This window comes from Podarcis muralis, chromosome 7 (genome assembly GCF_964188315.1).
Source record: "Podarcis muralis chromosome 7, rPodMur119.hap1.1, whole genome shotgun sequence".
NCBI classification, from domain to species: Eukaryota; Metazoa; Chordata; class Lepidosauria; order Squamata; family Lacertidae; genus Podarcis; species Podarcis muralis.
In genome coordinates, this window is record NC_135661.1 from 19,288,495 (window position 1) to 19,310,398 (window position 21,904).

At 46.5% G+C, this 21,904-nt stretch overlaps 2 protein-coding genes across 8 annotated transcripts in view; both read left to right on the forward strand.

Moving 5' to 3' along the window:
• Positions 1-18,617, forward strand: part of NADK (NAD kinase) — a 49,784-nt gene extending 31,167 nt beyond the window's left edge. For all 7 annotated transcript variants that reach the window (XM_028740897.2, XM_077931339.1, XM_028740895.2 and 4 more), the window contains 9 exons: positions 4,335-4,464; positions 6,617-6,725; positions 7,780-7,865; positions 11,512-11,614; positions 12,622-12,776; positions 14,757-14,856; positions 15,870-16,027; positions 16,675-16,757; positions 18,081-18,617. In XM_028740897.2, the coding sequence (XP_028596730.2) occupies positions 4,335-4,464; positions 6,617-6,725; positions 7,780-7,865; positions 11,512-11,614; positions 12,622-12,776; positions 14,757-14,856; positions 15,870-16,027; positions 16,675-16,757; positions 18,081-18,231 (1,075 nt within the window). In that variant the 3' untranslated portion in view covers positions 18,232-18,617. The remainder of the gene's footprint in view (positions 1-4,334; positions 4,465-6,616; positions 6,726-7,779; positions 7,866-11,511; positions 11,615-12,621; positions 12,777-14,756; positions 14,857-15,869; positions 16,028-16,674; positions 16,758-18,080) is intronic.
• Positions 1-21,904, forward strand: part of LOC114602539 (cyclin-dependent kinase 11B) — a 143,125-nt gene that overhangs the window by 33,437 nt on the left and 87,784 nt on the right. The gene's annotated exons all lie outside the window — the stretch shown is intronic.

Consider the following 21,904-nt stretch of genomic DNA (forward strand, 5'->3'; position numbering starts at 1 on the left):
GCAACAGCAGGGTCAGTTGGCAGTTTCGGGTTTTGTTTTGTTTTTTAAAGGAAATGAAGCTGGAAATTAAGTAATAAAGTAATAAAGACCATGTTCAGGGACCAGTTTACAACCAGTACAGGGAAACGTAAGTGGACTTGTATGTGTAAATTATGACGTTAAAGTCAGTTCTTGAGGTTCTTGGGTAAAGATGTCTGCGTATGCTGACCAGAACTTTAAATATATGTCCTTCCACCCAAGTTTGTGATAAAATACTACTTATTATTGATTATAAAATCTTCCCACCCTTCCTCTGAGGAGCTTCCCTGTTTTTCTTTTCACAGCAGCTAGTGAGGTAGGTTAAGGGGAGAGATAGTGACTGGCCCACGATCATCTAGTAGGCTTTGAGAATGGCTGGGGATTTTGAACCCATGTCTCTAGCTCGCTAATACTCAAGAGAAATGCCAACTGATTGGAGGACACCCCAATCAACTGTAGAGAGCCCCCCTCCCCTGACATATTCTGGATTAAGGAGGTGGCTCTCCAGAAAGAAGTAAATCAAGACTCTGGCTTAAACCCTACACTAATCTGGTGCTCTCTAGATGTGTTGGACTCCAACTCCCACCAGCCCCAGTTAGCATGGCCAATGGATAGGGACAGTGGAAGGTGGAGTCTGAAACTTCTGGAGAGAACCATATTGGCTGCCCCTGCTCTCGACTTAATGGATTGGATGGCTTTCCCCAGTGCCTCCGTTGCAAACTTTTGTGGTCAAGACGTTTCCCCACCACTGTATGGTCTTGGAATTCTCACCCTCTGAAAGCTGGTGGGGAGAACATTAGGGTCTTTGAGAACTAGAAATGGCATAGTGCAGGGACTCCAACTCCCATCAGCCCCAGCTGGAGTGTCCAGCGCTCAAGGATGATGGGAGCTGTAGTCTAGCAATGTCTGAAAGGCCAAAGGCTCTGTCCTTGAACTAGGCCATCACTTGCCTTTCCTGCCCCCAGCTACTGCCATCACAACTCTGCCTTCTTTTAAAGTAGAGATAAGGAACCTGTCACCCCCCTGGATGTTGCTGGACTCCAACCTCCATGAGCTCTGTCCATCGTGGGATGATGGAAATCACGATCGAGCAACGTCCGGAGGGTCACAGCTTTCCACATTCTTGGGATACTGTGTGTGGAGGCAAGTTCTGCCTTCCTCCAGTTTCTTTGGAAGGTGTTGTGGATAAAATGCAATCAAAAATTGCATGATCTTCAGAACAGCAGGACTGGAGGAAGACCTTATTTGCTTGAATAAGGAAATAACATTAGAGGCGCATATTATAGTGGGGTGGGGGGGGAGATATACACACTAAGTATGTATCAGAGGATCGCCAAAGCATGTGCCATCAGGACACAACACCATTAAAGCTAGAAGTCGGGCCATTTGTTATTCAGATCTAGAAATCCCCCATGTTACTTTCCCATGCATGCACTCTTGGGTTGAGGCAACAGGCTAAAATGTTTTAAAATGTTTTAAACGGTTCTAATTTTGGTTCCTCTGTTTTGTTTTTGTTGGGTTGATGTTGGTTAAATGTTTAATTGAGGTTGGCAGTTATTTTAATTTGGGTATAACTAAGTTGTTTATTATTGTTGTTGTTATTGGTTTCTGTTGATTTATTGGTTTGTTTGTTGCTCATATAGGATATTTTGGGGTTTTTTAATGTTTGATGCTTTGTTGTGTTTTTATATTTGCTATAAGCCACCCTGAGTTTCTGGGGAAACCCAGCAAGATGGGCAGGATATAAATTAAAAGAATATTATTATATTATTATGACACTCTTGCAAATTGCATATGGTGCTGGAGTGGTGCAGGAGAAACCCAAGCAGCGGTTTAAGAGCTGTCATATCCTTCTGGCTGCTGGTGACGCACCTTGAAATCCTAAGAATTGACTCCCTTCCCACCAAGCATAACCGAGATACCTTGACAGCACCTCTGGAATTGCATGATGCACCTGCCTGGGATGGCAAGCTTTGCTGCCCTAATAAAAGCCCAGCTCATTAAAGATTGGGAAAGATGGGTGCGAGGAGGAGATTAGGGAACACAAAGTCCAGAACAGCATTGGGACATCGGTTGATCAGAGAGTTTGGCTGAGCTTAACTCCTTAAGCTTTGCTTGTTGAAGGAGCGCTTACTCTGATCCAACCAAGCAGATGAGCATTTTGCCTGGGACAAGTAATGCCCCCGCCTTTTCTGCAGCTTGTTGCACACCAGGCAGCTCAGGTTGTCGAGTGACACATTGGCATTTGTGCAGAGGGGGCCTGCAGTGGTGTCTGCAAGACATCAGGGTACCAAGACTAAGTGTAGTGCCTGCCAATTCCCTGTAATTATTATTAGCATTAAAGGTAAAGGGACCCCTGACCATTAGGTCCAGTTGTGACCGACTCTGGGGTTGCGGCACTCATCTTGCTTTATTGGCCAAGGGAGCTGGTGTACAGCTTCTGGGTCATGTGGCCAGCATGATTAAGCCGCTTCTGGCGAACCAGAGCAGCGCACGGAAACACCGTTTACCTCCCTGCCAGAGCGGTACCTATTTATCTACTTGCGCTTTGATGTCCTTTTGAACTGCTAGGTTGGCAGGAGCAGGGACCGAGCAACGGGAGCTCACCCCGTCGCGGGGATTCAAACTGCCAACCTTCTGATCGGCAAGTCCTAGGCTCTGTGGTTTAACCCACAGCGCCACCCGTGTCCCACATTATTAGCATTATATCTTATTAAATTTCTGTTCTGCCAATTCTCCCCAAAGAAGCAAAGCAATGCAATTAAAAACAAAAGCATCTTAAAAACACATCTTTGAAGCAGGCCTTGGGAGGCGGTGTTCTCATCTCAACCAGCACCCAGGTGTGGTGGTGAGGAGCAGCTTGAATCTGAGTGTCAGAAGTATGTTAACCCATGGTAGTACCTAAGGAAATAATATTTTGGACCACAAGTTTTAATGTTTGCATCTGAGCAACCATAGCTTAATGATTTCTTTTAGTGTCCAAGAATAAGAAATGAAAGGAAGGTTGTACCCGGGGAACTTCAGCGAAAAGGGTGGGGCGAGGAGAGAAAATACACATTGCATTCTTCAGTACTTACAGAAGAAGCTGCTGAATTGGACTATTAATCCATCTAGCTTGGTACTGCTTTCACATACTTGCACTTTCTCTGGGAGACCTACCTGGATAAGCCAGGAACTGAACATACCTTCTGTATGCAAAGCAGATACACTTTTACTGACCTACAGTCCTTTCCGTAAGACATAGGAACATAGGAAGCTGCCTTCTACCGAATCAGACCATTTGTCCATCTAGCTTGGTATTGTCTATACCAGTGTTTCCCAAATGTTGGTCTCCAGCTGTTTTTGGACTCCAACTCCCATCATCCCTAGCTAGCAGGACCAGTGGTCAGGGATGATGGGAATTGTAGTCCCAAAACAGCTGGAGACCAGCACACTGGTCTACCCTGACTGGCAATGGCTCTGCAGGGCTTCAGGCAGGGAGCCTCTCAAAACCCTAGTGGGAAATTCCAGAGATTGAACCCAGGACTTTCTGCATTCAAGGAAGATGCTCTATCATTTAGCTATGGCTGTTGCCTAACATTTCAAATAATATTTTAAAAATAATAATTGTCCAGTAGCACCTTAGAGACCAACTAAGTTGCATGCACATGAAAGCTTATACCAAGAACAAACTTAGTTGGTCTCTAAGGTGCTATTGGGCAGTTTTTTAATATATTTTGACTGTGTCAGACCAACACAGCCACCTACCTGAATTTCAAATAATACTTAAATATGCCCTAATAGTTTTGAATTGCCTGTGCCACTACAAGGTCATTGGTCCAAGCAGTTTTTTTCTCCGCTTCTGCCTCTGAATCTTGAGCACAGAATTGAGGTATGAAGCCTTCTTCCCTTCCCAGAACGCAGCTACCCGGGCGGAAGGTGTTTAAATGCTTCCCTTAAGTCCTCTGCACATAGAGAAAGCAGCCTGTCAGGGAGAAGGCTATGCCAAACACTTCTTCAGCATCATGCTAGGGCTGCATGGGCAAGGGTCTTGTTTTCATCTTGTAGATGATGAGGAGGAGTTGTGGCAGTGTTTTATCACATGCAACCAGGAATCGACAGGATGAATACCAGTTCCTGAGACTCACAAGGGCTCTTCTTATGTTCTTACCGTCTTCCACCTGCAACCGAAGCAGCACACTCCAGGAAAAGCTTGCTGTCTCTCAGTCGTGCCAAATGCAGAGCCAAGTTGGCCCGTCGTTTTCTCGTGAGGAGTGCTAGCGTGGTTTGTCTCAGGAACTTCAACCTGTTTCTTTCCTGGCTTTGTGTTTTTGCAGGCACATTCAGGACCCAGCAAGCCAGCGGTTGACATGGAACAAACCTCCGAAGAGTGTCCTTGTTATAAAAAAAATCCGGGACGCCAGTCTCCTGCAGCCCTTCAAAGACCTCTGCATCTATCTCACAGAGGTAGGCTGGACTTCTCTGCCTTAGTGAGCTCAACCAGGATGGCCGGAGAATTTTAGTGGGGTGTGCTTTTTAAAGTGGGGTGTTCTTACGGGCTACAGAGATGTGTCTTGAAGCATGCTGACGGTGCTCAGGAAAGTTCATCCAGAGTCAGGGCTTCCATGACCTATATCTCAGGGGTGAGGAACCTGTGGCTCATGTTGTTGAACCCCAGCTCCCATCAGCCTTGGCTGGCTTGGCCAGTGATCAGGGGAAGCTTAAACCATTTCCAGAACCCATAACAAACCAACCTTGGCTGCAAATAAATGCCAAGAAGAGTTTGAGGTGGCCGGCATGTGCCATTTCTATCTATCCAAGAGGATTTCACTTTGGGATGGCGTGAACTGTTTGCTTGGGTTTGGGGTTGTCAGAAGACTGCCTCACACATAGGAGCTTTTTCAAAGTTTCAAACTAAGTCCAGCTGAAAATTTGTATTGCTGTGATCTCCTTGGCAGGGATCACTTCGCTCCTTCACGAAACCAACCGCAGTTCCTATTGTCCCTTCAGGAGGAATCTCAGAGTGGTTAAACTGGTTTTTCCCTTGTGCTCTTGCCCATTCATGTCTTTCATCTGCTTTCAATGTTGTGGGAGAGCCAGGCAACCATGATCTCCTCTCTCTCGTACTCAAATGGTCACTCTGCTGATGTGATTCCTCCTTACCTTTTGAAAGTTATTGCACCTGTTTTATTACTCACAGATAAAATAATATAAGGCAGCTCTCTGCGGTAAAGGGGAAAAGCCATAGCTCAGTGGTAGAGCAGCACATGGTTTTGCATGTTGCACAAGGTCCATGTGCAGTCTAGGAAGGGTTGGAGTAAACTGTGTGAAGCCTGGGAAAGTCACTGCCAGTTACTCTGCTTTATTACTACATTTCCATCTGGCCTTTCTGCCTAGGAGCTCAAACTGGCCTACACACTTATATAGGAAAAATATTTGAAAGATGATTAACAGCGGCTACAAAGAAATAAGACCGCATGTAACTCCTCCATGTCAAAAATGTTTTAAGCAGGCTCTGAAAAGAATACAGTGAAGGTGTCTGCCTGGTGTCAATAGGCAAGGAGTTCCAAAGTGTAGGTAGAGTGGTTTTTATCTGAGATTATAAGATGCTTTGTAGGTGTCAGGGGCTGGTCTGGATTGGAAGACTGGGGAATGCAATCGCAGGAAGAGCAGCTCCTGCCCGGACACTGAGGTCCAGTGGTGAGGGCCTTCTGGCGGTTCTCTCGCTGCGAGAAGCCAAGTTACAGGGAACCAGGCAGAGGGCCTTCTCGGTAGTGGCGCCTGCCCTGTGGAACACCCTATTGCCAGATTTCAAGGAAATAAACAAACAAAACAAATAAACAGATTTCAAGGAAATAAACAAGAAGACATCTAAAGGCAGCCCTGTTTAGGGAAGCTTTTAATGTTTAATAGGTTATTGTATTTTAGTGTTTTGTTGGAAGCCGCCCAGAGTGGCTGGGGAAATCGAGCCAGATGGGCAGGGTATAAATAATAAATTCTTCTTCTTCTTCTTCTTCTTCTTCTTCTTCTTCTTCTTCTTCTTCTTCTTCTTCTTCTTCTTCTTCTTCCTAACAGAAGAGGAGGGGGAATATTCGGGGGGGCCTGCTTCCAGCGCTTCTAGAAGCAGAGAGACAGGCAGACACAGCTATGAGATAGTAGCTAAGCAACCAGAAGGGAGGGAGCAGCTGGGCGATACATCAATTGAGAGTGAGGGGGGACCCCCTCCCTCTCCCCGAACCTGGAGGTCCAAGCATGTCAGAGAACAAAGGAGACGTGGAGGAAGAGGGACTGCTCTTTGGCGCGCTTCTTGCTGCGGAAGTGAGGAGGAGTCAGAGTAGGCAACTGATATCCTTGCGGAGGGTTGCCTGTTTGTGCTTGTAGCATAATGCTGAAATAAAAGGACTATAAATCTACCAAATGCTCATTAATTCTTATCGGTGAGCCAGCAGAAGGGAGAGGGGAACTCCCGTACTTGACAGTAGGAGAATTTCCTCAAAAAGTGGGGTATATTTTTAAAAATAAATACATATTAATGTCACTTGTTTCAAGAGGTCATGCTTCTATTTTTCACTCAGTGTTAAGATAGTTTTAATTTAATCTTTTCCTCCCCACCCTTCAGGTGAACAACATGATTGTCTACGTAGAAAAGAAAGTGTTGGAAGACCCAGCCATCATGAACGATGATAGTTTTGGACCAGTGAAGAAGAAATTTTGCACTTTCAGTGAAGGTAAATATATATATAGTGAGAGAGGTTGCATTTTGCATGTAACGGGAGCTAGAGATGCAGCATAAATTTGGTTTGGTTTGCATTTTAATATACAAACTACCTAATGTACAGTTCCTGGAAAAATCTATGAACCGAAACACAGCTAACTCTTCTCTGAATTTTGTGATCCGTTCTCCAGTCAAATGATGTGGTACAAGCATGCCTGTATCAGGCAAAGGTGTGCATAAACTGTATATATTAGTGAAAAGTGGTTTTTTTGGCTTAATAAACCACACTGCACACAAACCACATGCTGGAGCATGCACCGCCCAGCCTCTCCCATTTTGCCCCTTTCCTTGAGTAAGCTTTCTTGGGTTGCCAAGAAAGGGCTAGCATAGCGCTGCCTCCAAGCCAGGGGTCATGGTTTGTTTCCTCCTAACAAAGCACAGTCAGTGCATCAGCAACAAGCCATGGTTTAAGCTCCACTAGCGATCGTGGTTTGTTAGGGCAGAACAACCCAGAATCCTGCATTTGGCTGCAATGCTAAGCTATTGCCTTCTTTGATTCTTTACCTGCTTGTACCAGGGGAAGAGCGAAGCAAGAGCACAGGAGCACAGAAAGCTTCATTATACCAAGTCCAGCCATTGGTCCATCTAGCTCAGTGTTGTCAACACTGGCTGGCAGCAGCTCTCCAGGATTTCAGACAGAATACATTCCCAGCCCAGCCTGGAGTTGCCATAGTTTGAACCTGGGACCTTTTGCATGCAAAGCCATGCCTCTGAGCTATCACCCTTCCGTGACCTATAGCAATTGAGCTGGGTGCGCAGTATGGTTTATGAAGCTTGTAACTTTGACTTACTGCAACATGCAAATTCAGGCGCCGTGTCTGTTTCCTTAAAGAAGGAAGGCAAGAGCAGTCAGATAAGAGCCAGAATGAGCAGGTAAATGGGCTAAAGGAGGGTCAAGCGAAAAGCCACAATCTGTTTATACTGCTGTATTTCTGCCCTTTTAAACAGATAGGATTGGAATTTTAAAAAATCGTATTCTGTGTTTTCAAACTCTTTTTCTTTTTTAGACTACGATGATATCTCCAATCAGATAGACTTTATCATCTGCCTGGGAGGAGACGGGACCTTGCTTTATGCCTCTTCACTCTTCCCGGTGAGTTTATCTTCACCATCCTTCCCTTGCCCGCAATCTCTCTTTTATGAAGTCCACATGGGATGCTTTGTGATGGTTGCGTGTTCTTCCACAGGCCCTTAACACTAACTTTTGGCTCTTCCCCACTCAGTATTCACTTATGTGCCTCCCTTTCTGCCCTGCCTGTTTATAAGGGCTTGGTGTGGCTGTAGTTAAATATAAGTTGCTGCTTTTAAATGTGTCCTATTATTGTTGTTGTTATTATTATTGTTGTTGTTGTTGTTGTTGTTGTTATTAAAAAGAGGGTGGGAGGACTAGAGCTGGGCCATATCTGGTTGTCAACATCGCAATATATCACCAGCTGAACATCATGATATATTGATATATCACAATGTCTGAAATAAGGATGGAACTATGTAGAGGCGAACAGTAGGGCTGGGCAATATCTGGCTTTCAACATTGGGATATATTACCAGCTAAACACTGTGATATACCAATACATCATGATGTCTGAAATAAGGACGGAGCTATGTAGATGCATTGGCTGGCTTCACGGTTTTTCTTGCGATGTGTTTTTTTGCATAGCACACTTACACACATATCATGATTTGCGATACGTTGTCAGGCCAAAAATTATGAAACTGCTATCACGATAGGGACTTCAAACTGGTTTTTGGATGATATATTGACATATTACCCAGCCCTAGGGAAAGCCCTATGCAGAATTTAATACACACAGGCTTGTTGACAGCCTGGTGTTGAGTATAGACTGCCCAAGATTCCCCCCCCCCCCACGCCTTTGTTTCCCTCCTTTCCCCCAGAACTTGGACTCAAGGCAGCTCACAAATATTAAAACCAGCACAGATAAAACACAGAGCGCTAAGGGCATATAAAAATAGTAATTTTAAAGTGATTCAACTCGGAATAGAATTAAAACGAGGTGAAAATAAATCTATTAAAATGCAGATTGTTTTTTAAAAAGCACGGCACTATTACGACCCCTTTCCTTAAAAGCTGCCACTTCCCCAAAGCCTCCTGGAATAAAACAGCCTCCACCTGTCAGTGGAAGGACAAAGAGGGAGCTTCTCTAGGGAGTTCTAGAGTCTGGGGCAGCCATGGGGCAGCTCCTGCGTCCCACCCAAACGTGCCTGCAAGGACTGAGAAAAAGGCTGCCACAGCTATACAGTGAAGCTCCACCAACTTTGCTTCTCCTTTTAGTCCAAGAGTCACCCAACATTTGTAGGTCCATTAGGATTTTTGAGTGGGAGCTGTGCCCTCGCTGATCACTTCTCCTCCCACCCCACCAAGGGAGAGGCAGAAAGAGAGAGATAAAAGGCAGAGTTTGCTTCTCCAAGGCATCTGTGCAAAACTCTGATGCGGTAGAATGAATCTGAGCCTCGATGAAGCCCAAAGAGCTGGAAGAGGAAACCAGAAAGTGCCACTTCTCAAACTTCCTCCTTCAGCACGATGTACTTTCCGAGGGAGAAGAAGGTAGCCGCCTTTGCTGCCGCATGACCAAGAGGGTAGAAAGGGGAAATCACCAAAGGAAAGTTTGAAAGATTATTGGAGGTTCGATACTCAGGAACAGATTTTAGATGAAGATTGGGGAAGAATCTTTCGACAACCACCCTTTGTTGCCACCTCTAGGATAATCCTGGAACAGGGGTTGAAGCTGGTACAAAAATGGTATTATACACCAGTAAGGTTATATCATATTACAAAATCTGGAAGTAAGAATTGCTGGAGGAAATGTGGAGTGATGGGAACATACAGTCATATGTGGTGGGATTGTCCGTTAGTTAATGAATTTTGGAAACAGATTGGTATAGAAATATCGGGAATTGTGGTAAGGAACGTGGAAATAACTGAATTAATGGTTCTTATTACCCTGAGTAGTATTGAGTTAAAAACAAAAGAGGAATGCAAATGGGTAAAATTGATGGTAATTGCAGCCAGACAGGTTATAGCGAGTAATTGGCAAAATGCAGAAGAGCTAGGGGTGAACCGATGGAGGAAAAAACTGAATAATATTATAAATTTGGGATACCTAACTGTGAAGATACATAGAATGAAAGGGTTTAAGGTCAGTGAGAAAGAGGAGGATTGGTTTGAGAAGATATTGAATTATTTGAGTAGGTTTGAACAATTTGGGGCAATTAAAATGTTAAAAGTTAAATAAACCTTGTGGAAGAAGGAGTGTTAAGGTATATAGAAGTGTTCATATGGTTAATTTGAATATGTTATTACTGAATATTATTGAATATGTATATTACTGAATGAATATGTATATTATTGAATATTGTATACCCAATGTATCAGCTGCCTGGGGTGGTTTCACTGTTTGTGTTTTGGTGGTTGGTAAAATGTGTGTGTGTGTGTGTGTGTGTGTGTATATATATATATATATATATATATATACACATATATATATATGCAGGTTTTGGTGTCCTCGGGTATCTTCCCGTGTAAAAGTTGGGGTGTCTAGGCGACGTTTCGACGAGGTCTCACTCATCATCTTCAGGCTGGTGCTTTCGGCTTCTTGTTACTGGAACAGAGCAGGATCTCAGTGTTTGAGTTCCTATAAATACTGTTGAGGAGGTGTGGCCTCCAATGTTCTGGGCAGAGAGGAAGTTCCCAGGCTAGTGTGCCTTTTCTTCTTTTGTTCCTTAATTGCTTGAGGGATATCTTGAGTGATTTCTTGAGTGATATCCTGAGTACCACTTAGGTGGGTCATTAGGTGTGGATTAGTTGCTAAAGCCTTTGTGTCTTGACCTCTTGAACTTTGTGAAGAGTTTTTCTGAGAAGATGGGTGTACTACATTTAGTTGTGCTCTGGCTTGGCTTCGTGTATAGGGGCGAGCTGTGGTTTTGTGGCCTGTGCCAGCCAGATCTGTGTAGGGATTGCAGGGGGGTGCAGCATCCGGAGGTGCCACCATGGTTTGGCTACTGGATGGTGTCTGTAATTTATCTGTGGAGAGGGTCTGGGTTTGGGTCTGGTGTGGTTGATTGGTGATGGCGTTCTGTGTGCCTCTGGATCTGGTGTCAGTTTTTGTGGGGAGGGCTAATTTCCAGATGTCTGGCAAGCGGGATGTGTCGTCACGCTTGTTCATGTTGTGAGGGTGTTTCTCTATCTCGATGGCTTCCATGATTATTCTCTTGTGGTGATGTTCCATGTTAGAGAGCAATTTGGAATCTGCAAAATTAATTTCGTGTCCTGTTTCTTTCATGTGTTGGAAGAGAGAGGAAGTTTTTTCTTCTTTTACACGGGAAGATACCCGAGGACACCAAAACCTGCATTCCTGTACCCGTGAAAATCTACGAAAGCAAATATATATATATATATATACACATATATATACATACACACATATACATATATATACACACACATATATATATGAAGACCTCAAGAGTGCTCCGTTTTAGGCTGCCACATGTGAACCGGTGGGCTACTAAAAAAATTGTTGGGCTAGTAACATTTGCGGGCTTCTTTGGGGATGCCGATCTATTTTGGGCCTCCTTTTTGGTCCTCCACATTATTGGCACAGAACTGTTAAAAGCGAAATGTGTTGAAACTGTTAAAAGCTTTGACTCCTGAACGCCATGACCAAGGGCAGTTTGTGCCGCTTCTGAATGCTCTCCTCCCCCCCCCCCCTTTTCCCCTCCAGGGCAGCGTACCTCCCGTGATGGCTTTCCACCTGGGTTCCCTGGGATTCCTTACCCCGTTCAATTTCGAGAACTTTCAGTCCCAAGTGACTCAGGTTATTGAAGGTAAGGGTTTGTGCCAAGCTAGTCACTTGTGCTGCCTATGCAGAAGTAATGCTGGCAGCATTTTTATTAACAAGAACAAAAACAAATCGGTAGTTTGTTAGAAATCTCTGCTGCTTTGTCGGATATCTTCGGGAGAAGAAAAGGCTCAGGAGGAAACACTACACAGATCAGGAGTTGAGTCCTAAGGCGGTTGGATGGCGCCTTGTAGGCCTCCTTCCGGCAACTCCTGCAGCCCAGCTGGTGCCAAACGTATTGCTCTGCTTTACTTTGGACCACATCAGCGAGGCTGAGAGGTGGGTCTTGCCATCTAGGCAGCCCAGGACCTCTATACACACTGCCTAGGCTTGTTCCCCCAGGGAGGACACTTCAGTGCAGTAGTTTCTTCACCCATACAGGTGCACTGCATTGTCTTTTGAGCAGATGGGTGCCAACAAAGTTTATTAGGGTTGTCGCAATCAGTCAGTACCTCCCTGATGAGATTGGGTACACTTGACAGCTCCAGGCTAGTGCTCCCAAATGCAGCCAATCCCTGCTGCAAACTCTTAAGACTAGGGATGTGGAAGGGAGTTAGCAGCTTTGCATGCAGAAGATCCCAGGTTTGATCCCAGGTATGGCTAAGAAAGACCCTCACCTGAAATTCCAGAGTGTGGCACTGTGGGTTAAACCACAGAGCCTAGGACTTGCCGATCAGAAGGTTGGCGGTTCGAATCCCCGCGACAGGGTGAGCTCCTGTTGCTCTGTCCCAGCTCCTGCCAACCTAGCAGTTCGAAAGCATGTCAAAGTGCAAGTAGATAAATAGGGACCGCTTACTAGTGGATTTTCTGGGCTTCACAGCCCTTTGGCCTTTATATGTTTATTGTAGCAAATATATTTTTATTATACAGATAAGTGTCTGGGGTTGGTAGGAACAATGAGTACTGTATCTCCTAAACTGATCCCATGTTGGTAGGTCTTTTTATGTCCTTTTACTTAGAAAGGTGTGGTTTTTCACCCTCCACCCACCACAGGCAATGCAGCACTTGTTCTGCGGAGCAGGCTCAAAGTGAAAGTGCTCAAGGAGCACAAGGAGAAGAAGGCAATGATTCAAAATGGGATTGAAGAGAATGGGCTGATTTCTCCGAGCCTAGAGAAGGAACTGTTCAAGCAAGCCACTCAATATCAGGTGCGTGCGTTCGGTGGGCGAGGTTTGCTTTTCTTCCAGTAGCAGCAGCAGCAACAACAACAACGATGAGGTTAATCTTAGTGAGTTACTGAATTTATATCCCATCCCTCCCTCCCGAAGGAGCACAGGGCGTCCAACAGATCCACTGTTTAAAAACACAAAGCAAAAGCAATAGCATTCTAAAACAGTTAAGCGTTATAAGGGCAATGACGGTGAAAAACATTCCAAAAACAGTTACAGTCAGAAGCATTCTTCCATCCGGTGTTCTGGATCCGGGAATGGTATGCTTCAGCCACCCAATGCCTCACTGGAATGGGAAGTTTTCCTCCTGAAAGTTAATAATGATGGAGACAGGCACAGCTCACTGCGGAGCTCATTCCGCAGCCAGGAGCCACCACCGAAAAGGCCCTGCGACAGGTCACTGCCAACCAGGAAGCCCCTAAGGGGACCACCAAGTCCTCACCACAGTGATGGTGGTGGCAATATAATATTGATGATGATATTTATAATGGCTATTTAATAATATATTTAATATATTAAACTTATGAATCCCTTCCCATGAAGCATCTTGAAGTGTCTGTGTAGAGATAGAAAACCAGCATAACGTAGTGGTTAGGGTGTTGGACTGCAACCTGGGAGACCAGAGTTCAAATCCCTACTCAGCCATGAAGCTAACTGGGTGTGACCTCAGGGCCAGTTCACTGGGCCTCAGCATCTAACCTACCTCAGAGGACTGTAGTAAGGATAAAATGGGGAGAAGGGCAACTTGAGCTCTTTGACGGAAAAGTGGGATATAAATGTAAAATTTTGTAAAAAATGGGTCAGGGGCTTCTGGCCCTCAGGCCCACCAGACTTCCCTGTTTGTCACACAAGGCCACTTTGGGCAAGCCATGCCCACCGTACACCTGATGTCAGGTGTGTGGCAGGTAAGGGCAGAGCTTCAAATGAATAATCAGGAGCTTAAAGTGAGCTGTTGATGGTCTTTCGTTGAAAGAAGGTGTGTTTCCATCTTCCATCAGTTGATGGGCTGTGAGAGCACCTTTTTGGGGGAGGGTTTCCATTGAAACCATTGTTAAAGTGAAGGGGAGGAGTTCCGTTTTAGCAGTGGTTTCCATGGGAACCGCTTCTCTCTTCTAGCATTGCTCTTTGAATGTTGGAAAACCGGAAATGTGTAGAGCAGTGTGGGGCTGTTTGAAAGCCCTTTTGCAAACAGTCCCACACTGATCTTAGAATTACCAGTTTTCAGAGAGTTAAAGAGCAGTGTAGGGCTGGTTGCTATTATTTATTTTTATATTTGTGGTTGTTTTTTTAAAAAAAACCAAGCACTTTTGGAAAGTGAAATCGGGGGGGGGGGGGGGAACAGTCCACCAGACTTTTTGGATTACAACTCCAAATGATGCTTTCTGGCCCATTAAAAAACATTTAAGGCTTTCTTTCTGCATGCTAAAAATCGGTCATAAAATCATAAAGCCAGAGTCTTTTTTTTTTTTTAAAAAAAGACTTTTATTGATACAGCAAGAAGAAAGAAAAAAACCCAAATACCTAATTACACACAGGAATAACCGGTCTTTAGTGTTAAGACCAATATATGTTTTATTGTTTGTTAAAATAAATTATGTGTCTATGGCTAAAGCCAGAGTCTTATAAACCCTGTAGAAACACAACAGATTTTACTACTTCCACACAAACACAATACAGTAGATCTTAAAACAGAATGACTCTGGTTCAGAGTTCTAGTCAGCGTCATCAAATATTTAACATCTTTCAAAACAAACAAACAAAAATGGTGTAATGGTGTATCTGAAGAAGTGTGCATGCACACAAAAGCTCATACCAATAACAAACTTAGTTGGTCTCTAAGGTGCTACTGGAAGGAATCCCCACCCCACCCCGACTACGGCAGACCAACACGGCTACCTACCTGTAACTTAACCTCTTTCGTAACTGTTCCGTTCCATCATCTGCATTTCCTGTCGGCAGGTCCTGAATGAAGTTGTGGTGGATCGGGGCCCTTCCTCATATCTTTCCAACGTGGACGTCTTTCTAGATGGGCACCATATCACCACAGTCCAAGGAGATGGTAAGCACGTTTTCTGTTTGCCAGAGAGCAGAGCGGGGGCCCCTGCCCCTTGCCTCCTTTGGGGGCTGGAGAGTATTTTCTTTGCATGCCTGGCATCTCGAGATGGGACTGAAACCCCACCCCCAGGAGCTGCTGCCAGTCAGTGTTGGCAGTCCTGAGCTAAATGGAGTCTGTCTCGGGATAAGGGCACTTCCTATGCTAAGGCGCCTTCCTGTACCCCTTAAGAGCATTCATAGCTGAGCTCTGTTTAGGTCCTTAAATGGTTTGTCCCCAAGCTGTTTACTGGACCAGCTGCACCCTTACGGTTATACTGCCTGCACTTTTAAGATCTGCCTACCCCTACGCGAGTGGCGCTGTGGGTTAAACCACAGAGCCTAGGACTTGCTGATCAGAAGGCTGGCGGTTCGAATCCCCGCGATAGGGCGAGCTCCCGTTGTTCGGTCCCAGCTCCTGCCAACCCAGCAGTTCGAAAGCACGTCAAAGTGCAAGTAGATAAATAGGTAGCGCTCCGGCGGGAAGGTAAACGGCGTTTCCGTGCGCTGCTCTGGTTCGCCAGAAGCGGCTTAGTCATGCTGGCCACATGACCCAGAAGCTGTACGCTGGCTCCCTCGGCCAATAAAGCAAGATGAGTGCCGCAACCCCAGAGTCGGTCATGACTGGACCTAATGGTCAGGGGTCCCTTTACCTTTACCCCTAGGTAGGTAAAGTTGGTTGGCAAGTTCCCCTTCCCTTCCCTTCCCTTCCATTGCACCTGCATCAAATTCCTACATGGGAGGCATCTCAAAAGCCTTGCAGGCACGACGTCCATTAGCTGGGTGGTTGAACTGCCTCCGCCCCGCTCCCCAGCTCTCTTAATAGACTGTTGTTTTTAACTGCTTCGAATGGGTGAGTGTCCTAACAATATTTTAAATGAGTTGGTTGCACAGTCTTGTTGAAAGGGATGTTCCCAGTCCTAAGCCTATAAAGAACAGGCGAGGCTATAATTGTGACTTGCGCTTGCTCTTTCCGCTCAGGTGTCATCGTCTCCACACCCACAGGCAGCACGGCGTATGCAGCTGCTGCAGGCGCTTCAATGATCCACCCGAATGTCCCTGCCATCATGATCACCCCAATCTGCCCACACTCGCTCTCTTTCCGGCCCATCGTTGTTCCTGCTGGGGTGGAGCTGAAGGTGGGTCCTTAATCAGTTTCCTTTCCCTCTCCAAATTCTGCTAGTCGCTGCGAGATCTCTCCCCCTGAGAATTGTCGCCTGAGCTTGCCTTTTTTTTTCTCTCCTTCTCCCTCCCAGTCCTTTGTTCCTTTTGTGCCGTGTCTCTTAGACTGAAAAGCGGGAGGGATAAAAATGCCTAACGATTAATGAATTAGAAAGCTTTCCCGCCCACCAAACAAACAAGCTTTAAGCTGCCTGTTATGTAACCAAACAAAACATCGGTATAAAATCCAGCTCTCTCTCACACACCCGCCTTCCCTCCTGGCAGCCAAAGAGGTTATTGCTTTCTTAAGCAATGTGCCAAAACATGTTTAAACCCTACTGAAAAGTCAGATTCTGCTGAAGCGGTTTGCTGCTTTGTTTGAAAGGCAGCATGGAAAAAACAGGTTGCCTTCCCCTGGGCTCAGCCTTCTGCCTCCGCTGTTGGAGGTGCCAGTTGCTGGCAATTGCAAGTGGGGAGAGTTGCTGTTCCACCCAGATTGTGCTGGCCGGCTTCTCGTGGGCAATCTGGTTGGTCCCTGTGAGAACAGGCCTATTGGCCTGATCCAGCAGACATCAAGCTAAAAAATTTAGATCCTGGAAATCAATGTGCTTTCCCTTCTCCTCAGATCATGCTGTCTCCCGAAGCCAGGAATACAGCGTGGGTTTCCTTCGATGGGCGGAAGAGGCAGGAGATCTGCCACGGGGACAGGTGAGGATGCCCTTCTGAGTTCTCTGTGCCGATTGGTGCTCTCTTCTGTCGCTAAATATATGAGGAAGAGCAGGAACGCCTGACTTGAGTCACGTCCACACCATGCATTTAAAGCACTCTTATACCACTTTAGCAGTCGTGGAGAATCCTTGGAACTGGAGTTTGCTACGGTGCTGGGAATTGTAGCTCTGTGAAATCTTCACCCTTAATAAACTAAAGTTCTTAGGATTCTTTGGCGCAGGGGGGAAGCCCTGACTGTTAAAGAGCTGTGAGAGTGCCTTAAACGGTGTGGACGTGACTTCAGCAAACATTCTCATTCTCATTCTTCATTTCATTTCTATAGCACTTCATATTTTTAAGGGGGGGAAATCTCAGAGCGGCTTACAACTCATTCAGGCATCCAGTAGAGCAGTCCGCAATAGAACATTACTGAAGAAAGTCAAATATAAAGTATACATTCAAAGCAACATCATTAACGGGAAACTAAGACAATATTTTAGATTCCTGTTAATGATGTTTCTTTGAATATATACTTTATATTTCTCAAAGAAAGCTTTACAAAAGGAGGTCAGCTACAAAATGCACATTTTAACACCCCAAAGTTAACAACAACAAGCCTTAAACATTTCAAAAGAAAACATTCCTAAAGGAAGACAACATCTGTTTTATCTAGAAAAGCTAGTGCCCCAAAGCCAATCCTGCTTTATTGCAGAGGTGGGGGAAACTGTGGTCCCTCCAGATGTTGGACTCCCAACAAACCCAGCCAGCGTAGCCAGTGGTCAGGGATGATGGGATCTGTAGTTGAGCAATGTCTGGGGTAGGCACAGCTTCCACCTGCTTTAGTGCAGTCAAATTGCCTTGGGAGCAGGCTTTCTTCTTAGTACAGTGGTACCTCCGGTTGCGGACGGGATCCATTCCGGAGCTCCGGTCAGATCCCGAGGTTTCCGCAACTGGAGGGACCGCTTCTGTGCATGTGCGCATGGCAAAACACTTCCAGGTTTGCCGCTTTCGCAACTCGAAATTTACGTTACCCAAGGGTAACATAAGACAAGGTGCTACTGTACCTGCAAAGGCCACGGATGCCTGGCAGAATTATAAAGGCATTCTCTGACTAGGATGACTCTGACTTGTGTCCACTCACTTCAGTGGGTCTACTATGAGCAGGGCTAGTGTTGGAATCAACCCTGTGCGGCTTTAGGGTTGGTTTCCATCATTCAGCCACATCGAGGAAGCAATTCCCAAGTGGAAGAAATAAGCTTTTATCCTCCGTTGAACCTGTCCTGAACTGAAGGCCAATCCTAATAACAATTCTGTCTCTTACAGCATCAGCATTACTACCTCCTGTTACCCCCTCCCTTCAATCTGTTTCCAAGACCCCGTAAGTGACTGGTTCGATAGCCTGGCCGAATGTTTGCACTGGAACGTCCGGAAAAAGCAGAACAACTTTGCTATAGACGAAGAAGAGGAGTTTTGAGTGTTGGCACTAGCAGAGGATCATGGGAGGCCGAATCCCTTCTGTACAAAAACATGTTTTTAAGCCTGTAGCTCTGGGGAGTAGACCAATATAATATAATATTATATAAATATATATATAATAACTTTTTTAAATACAGCGATGTACCTCATATCAGTCTGTTCTGCTGATGACCAGATATCATGTCGTTGTTTTTCTGTCTGTCGGGAGAGCTTGAGGTGAGAGAGAAACGAGCGGAGATACTTTTCGTCGGGGCACATTAGAAATGTCCGATGTTTGTTCGTCAATGTGCAATGTGTTTTCCGCACAACGTGTTTCCTAGAAAGAAGGTTTTTTGGTTTTGTTTTTTCAAAAGCCTTATTAAAAACGAATGATGTTTCCTTGGACTTTTGTTCCCGGTTATCGGCAAATCCCCAGATTCTCTTTATTGGCCACTGTGTGGGTCGGGCAAATGTTGGTTAAAGGGGCGTTAAAACGTTTTCTCTTACGTTTTTCAAATCTTCAGTTCTGTGCACTTATTTCTGGCAAAGTGAAGAGGATCAGTCCGTTCTTGATTGCCACTCTTCCCCCCCCCACACACACACTTTTTTCTTTTCTTTTCCGGCTCACAAGAAATGTGGTTTCATGGCTGCTTAAGAGCAGGGATTCCTACCCCCACCCTGGGATATTATCCCACCATCTTTGTTTAAATGTGTTTGTAGGAACTTTATTATACCTCCCTGATGGTGATCAAAAATAAATAGGTCTTGTTGGGGGGGGGGGGGTTGGAAGGAGGGAGACAGGTTTTGAATTGCAGAAAGTTGTCAAGATGAGTGTTCATAGATCAACTCTAGATGTGATCAGCAACATTAAGACAAAGGCGGCCTCTGTAGGAAAGACGAAGTTGGGAATTGGTTGGACTGGGACATACAGGCAGTTGTCACCTGTTGGGTGAGTAACAGGGAACGTCAGACGCCTCCTTAAACCATTGCTGGTGAAATCACAAGGCCTGTGCGCCAAAAGCACTTGTGTGCGCCTGTGTACATACCTTTTGGTTTCAGCTGGGCTTGCACAGGAGATGTTTCCTCTGAGCTGTGCAAAATCTGAAGGTTAAAACTTCACTGTCACATGGGGAATGTATTGGGATTCTTTAAAAAGGCAAAACAAAATCAATACACCCAATAATTTTGGGATTTCTACGGTTTCCAGACAAGCAGCCATTTTTGCTCGGATGGTTGACTCTCAGGAAAGCCACCCAAACTTCGGGTGTATCTTTTTTATGTGGCAGTGAGTGATTTGGAAAGTCTTATGCGAATGTGCTGGTGGGTGGCAACTTCCCCCTTTGCCGCTCTTTTGGGTCCTGGACTGTAGATTTCTGCCAAGAACAAGGAGCTGTAGGCCGTAGTTCGCTGGGGCTTCCATTTCCATGGGGTTTCCAGTTTGCTCAGCCACACATGCAGGCATCGCCTGAGTGGTGATCTTCGCAAACACTGCTATGGTATAAGCAAGTCTGCAGGCCCAGCAACGTGTGTGTTTTCTGTGTCTTTAAAAACCTAACAAGGAGCCGTTGCCAAGCACCTATTAAATGACCCAGTCGGCAGAGATAGGCCAGGAGTCACAGCTGCCCTCAGGGAATGCAGGCTGGCTTGGCTGTTGCCTTTTTGGACCAGGGTAGCCAACGGAGTGTCTTCCAGACGTGAAGGACTCCCATCTCCCATCAGCCCCAGCCAGCGTGATCAGTAGCCAGGGATGAAGGGAGTTTGTGTCCTCAGCATTTGGAGGTCATGGCATTTGCTTACCCCTGCTTTGGGCCACTAAGCCTTGCTTGCAGCTGCTTGGGATGCCTCTAGGCTAGAATGATGCTGGAGTGGGCAGCCGTCATGTGAGAAATGTCCAGGCAGGGTATTAAGGGAGTTTCCAATCAAGACCAGGAGATGTTCCTAGCACATTTCCTCTTCTTGTGTGGCTTCAGCACAGTCCGATGTTGTTTGTTCATTTGAAGCTTTCTCATGGATGTACACTTCTAAATATATATTCCTGGCTTTTATGAAGATAGTTCAAAGGGGATGGTAAAATCTATTTATTTTCTATTTTTGGGCTTAGGCTTGGGTCTACCCCTTGCAATGGTACAAGGTGGTGGAATAGCTCGATAACTAAAGGTTACTGCTAAAGGGTTGCCCATTCTGACAGCCCTTCAGATAAAAGAAGGGGGGGGGGGGAATACAATCATGTGAATGGGAATCTGACCTGCCAGGTTGTAGGGTTGACCTGTCACGTATGTTACTTTTCTGCCTGATGGTCTCGTGATCTGGTGTCAAGTTTTTTATTTTATTTTAAAAAAAGAATTGCTCATTCAGAAATGGTGTGTCCTCCGCTTTGAAGTGGAACAGCCAGATCTTTGCCACATCAAGACTATACCACCTTGTGCCTCTGCATGTGTGTAGACCAGTGTTTCCCAACCACTGTTCCGCGGCACACTAGTGTGCCGCGAGATGTTGCCTGGTGTGCCGTGGGGAAAATTCGAAAGATTTTTTTTTTTTGGTAAAAGTCAAATTAGGTCCTAATCTATCCCTCGAGCGCCTCTTGTCCGTTATTGTGACGCATGAAGCGTGTTCCCGCCCACTCCCCGCCCTCCCTTGCTTCTCTCTCTCTCTCTGTGGCATTCTCCGCCGCTTCCTGCTGGGCATGCGCAGCTCGCCTCGCGCTTCCATTCCGGCCCCTCCTTCCCCCGACTACCCCGCCGCTCCGTTCCTTTCTCTTTCTCGCGTGTCAGAGAGCGGCGGCGCGAGCGCGGCGGTTCCCTCAGGGCTGACGGAGGGCTCGAGGAGGAGCAGGCAGGACGTGGAGGCGGAGAAAGCGGCGGCGGCGGCCACCCCCCACCTCCGGCTCGAGGCCCGCGTAGAAAGCTGAGGGGGAGAGATAGATAGAGGTGGGCGGCGGCGACGACCACGACCAACCGCCACAGTAGTTGTAGCGGTGGCGACGGCGAGCAGGGACTCCCGCTCTCTCTCCGTCGTGTCTCTCTCTCTCTCTCCCGGGCCCGTCCGTTGAGTCTCCCGCGCGCCTCGGCTACAAGATGAGCATCGAGATCCCGCCGGGTCTGACTGAGCTGCTGCAGGGCTACACGGTGGAGGTGCTGCGGCACCGGCCGCCGGACCTGCTGGCCTTCGCCGCCGAGTACTTCGCCAAGCCGCGCTCTCCTTCCTGCCTCGCTTTGCTGCCTCCTCCCCCCCACCCCCAAAGCTTGGAGGTTCCCCAGCGCCGACCCGCAAGTTTGACCCCCTTCTTACACCTGTTCGCGCTCCTTGCACGGAATGGGGCGGATGGGGAGGAACGGGGCTCGCCGCTGCCTCCGCTCGCCCTCCCTCCCTCCGCCGGCGGTCCCGCGATTCTTGGCTTTTTGGCGGTTGGCACAGAAGGAAGGCAAGGGGGAGGGGGAAAAATTGAATCTTACACTTTCGTGCGTCCCTCCCGGCGTGACGCTGCGCGCTGACGTCACGGGGCTGTAATGGTGGTGTGCCTCGAGATTTTTTTCATGAAACAAGTGTGCCTTTGCCCAAAAAAGGTTGGGAAACACTGGTGTAGACTAAGCCGCATGCATGCTCTTTAGCAGTATCGCCATCCCATGCCTCCTGCCTTATCCAAGCGCTTCTGCAGAGATCTTGAGAGCGATCGGATGCCCTCAGCCAGTCCT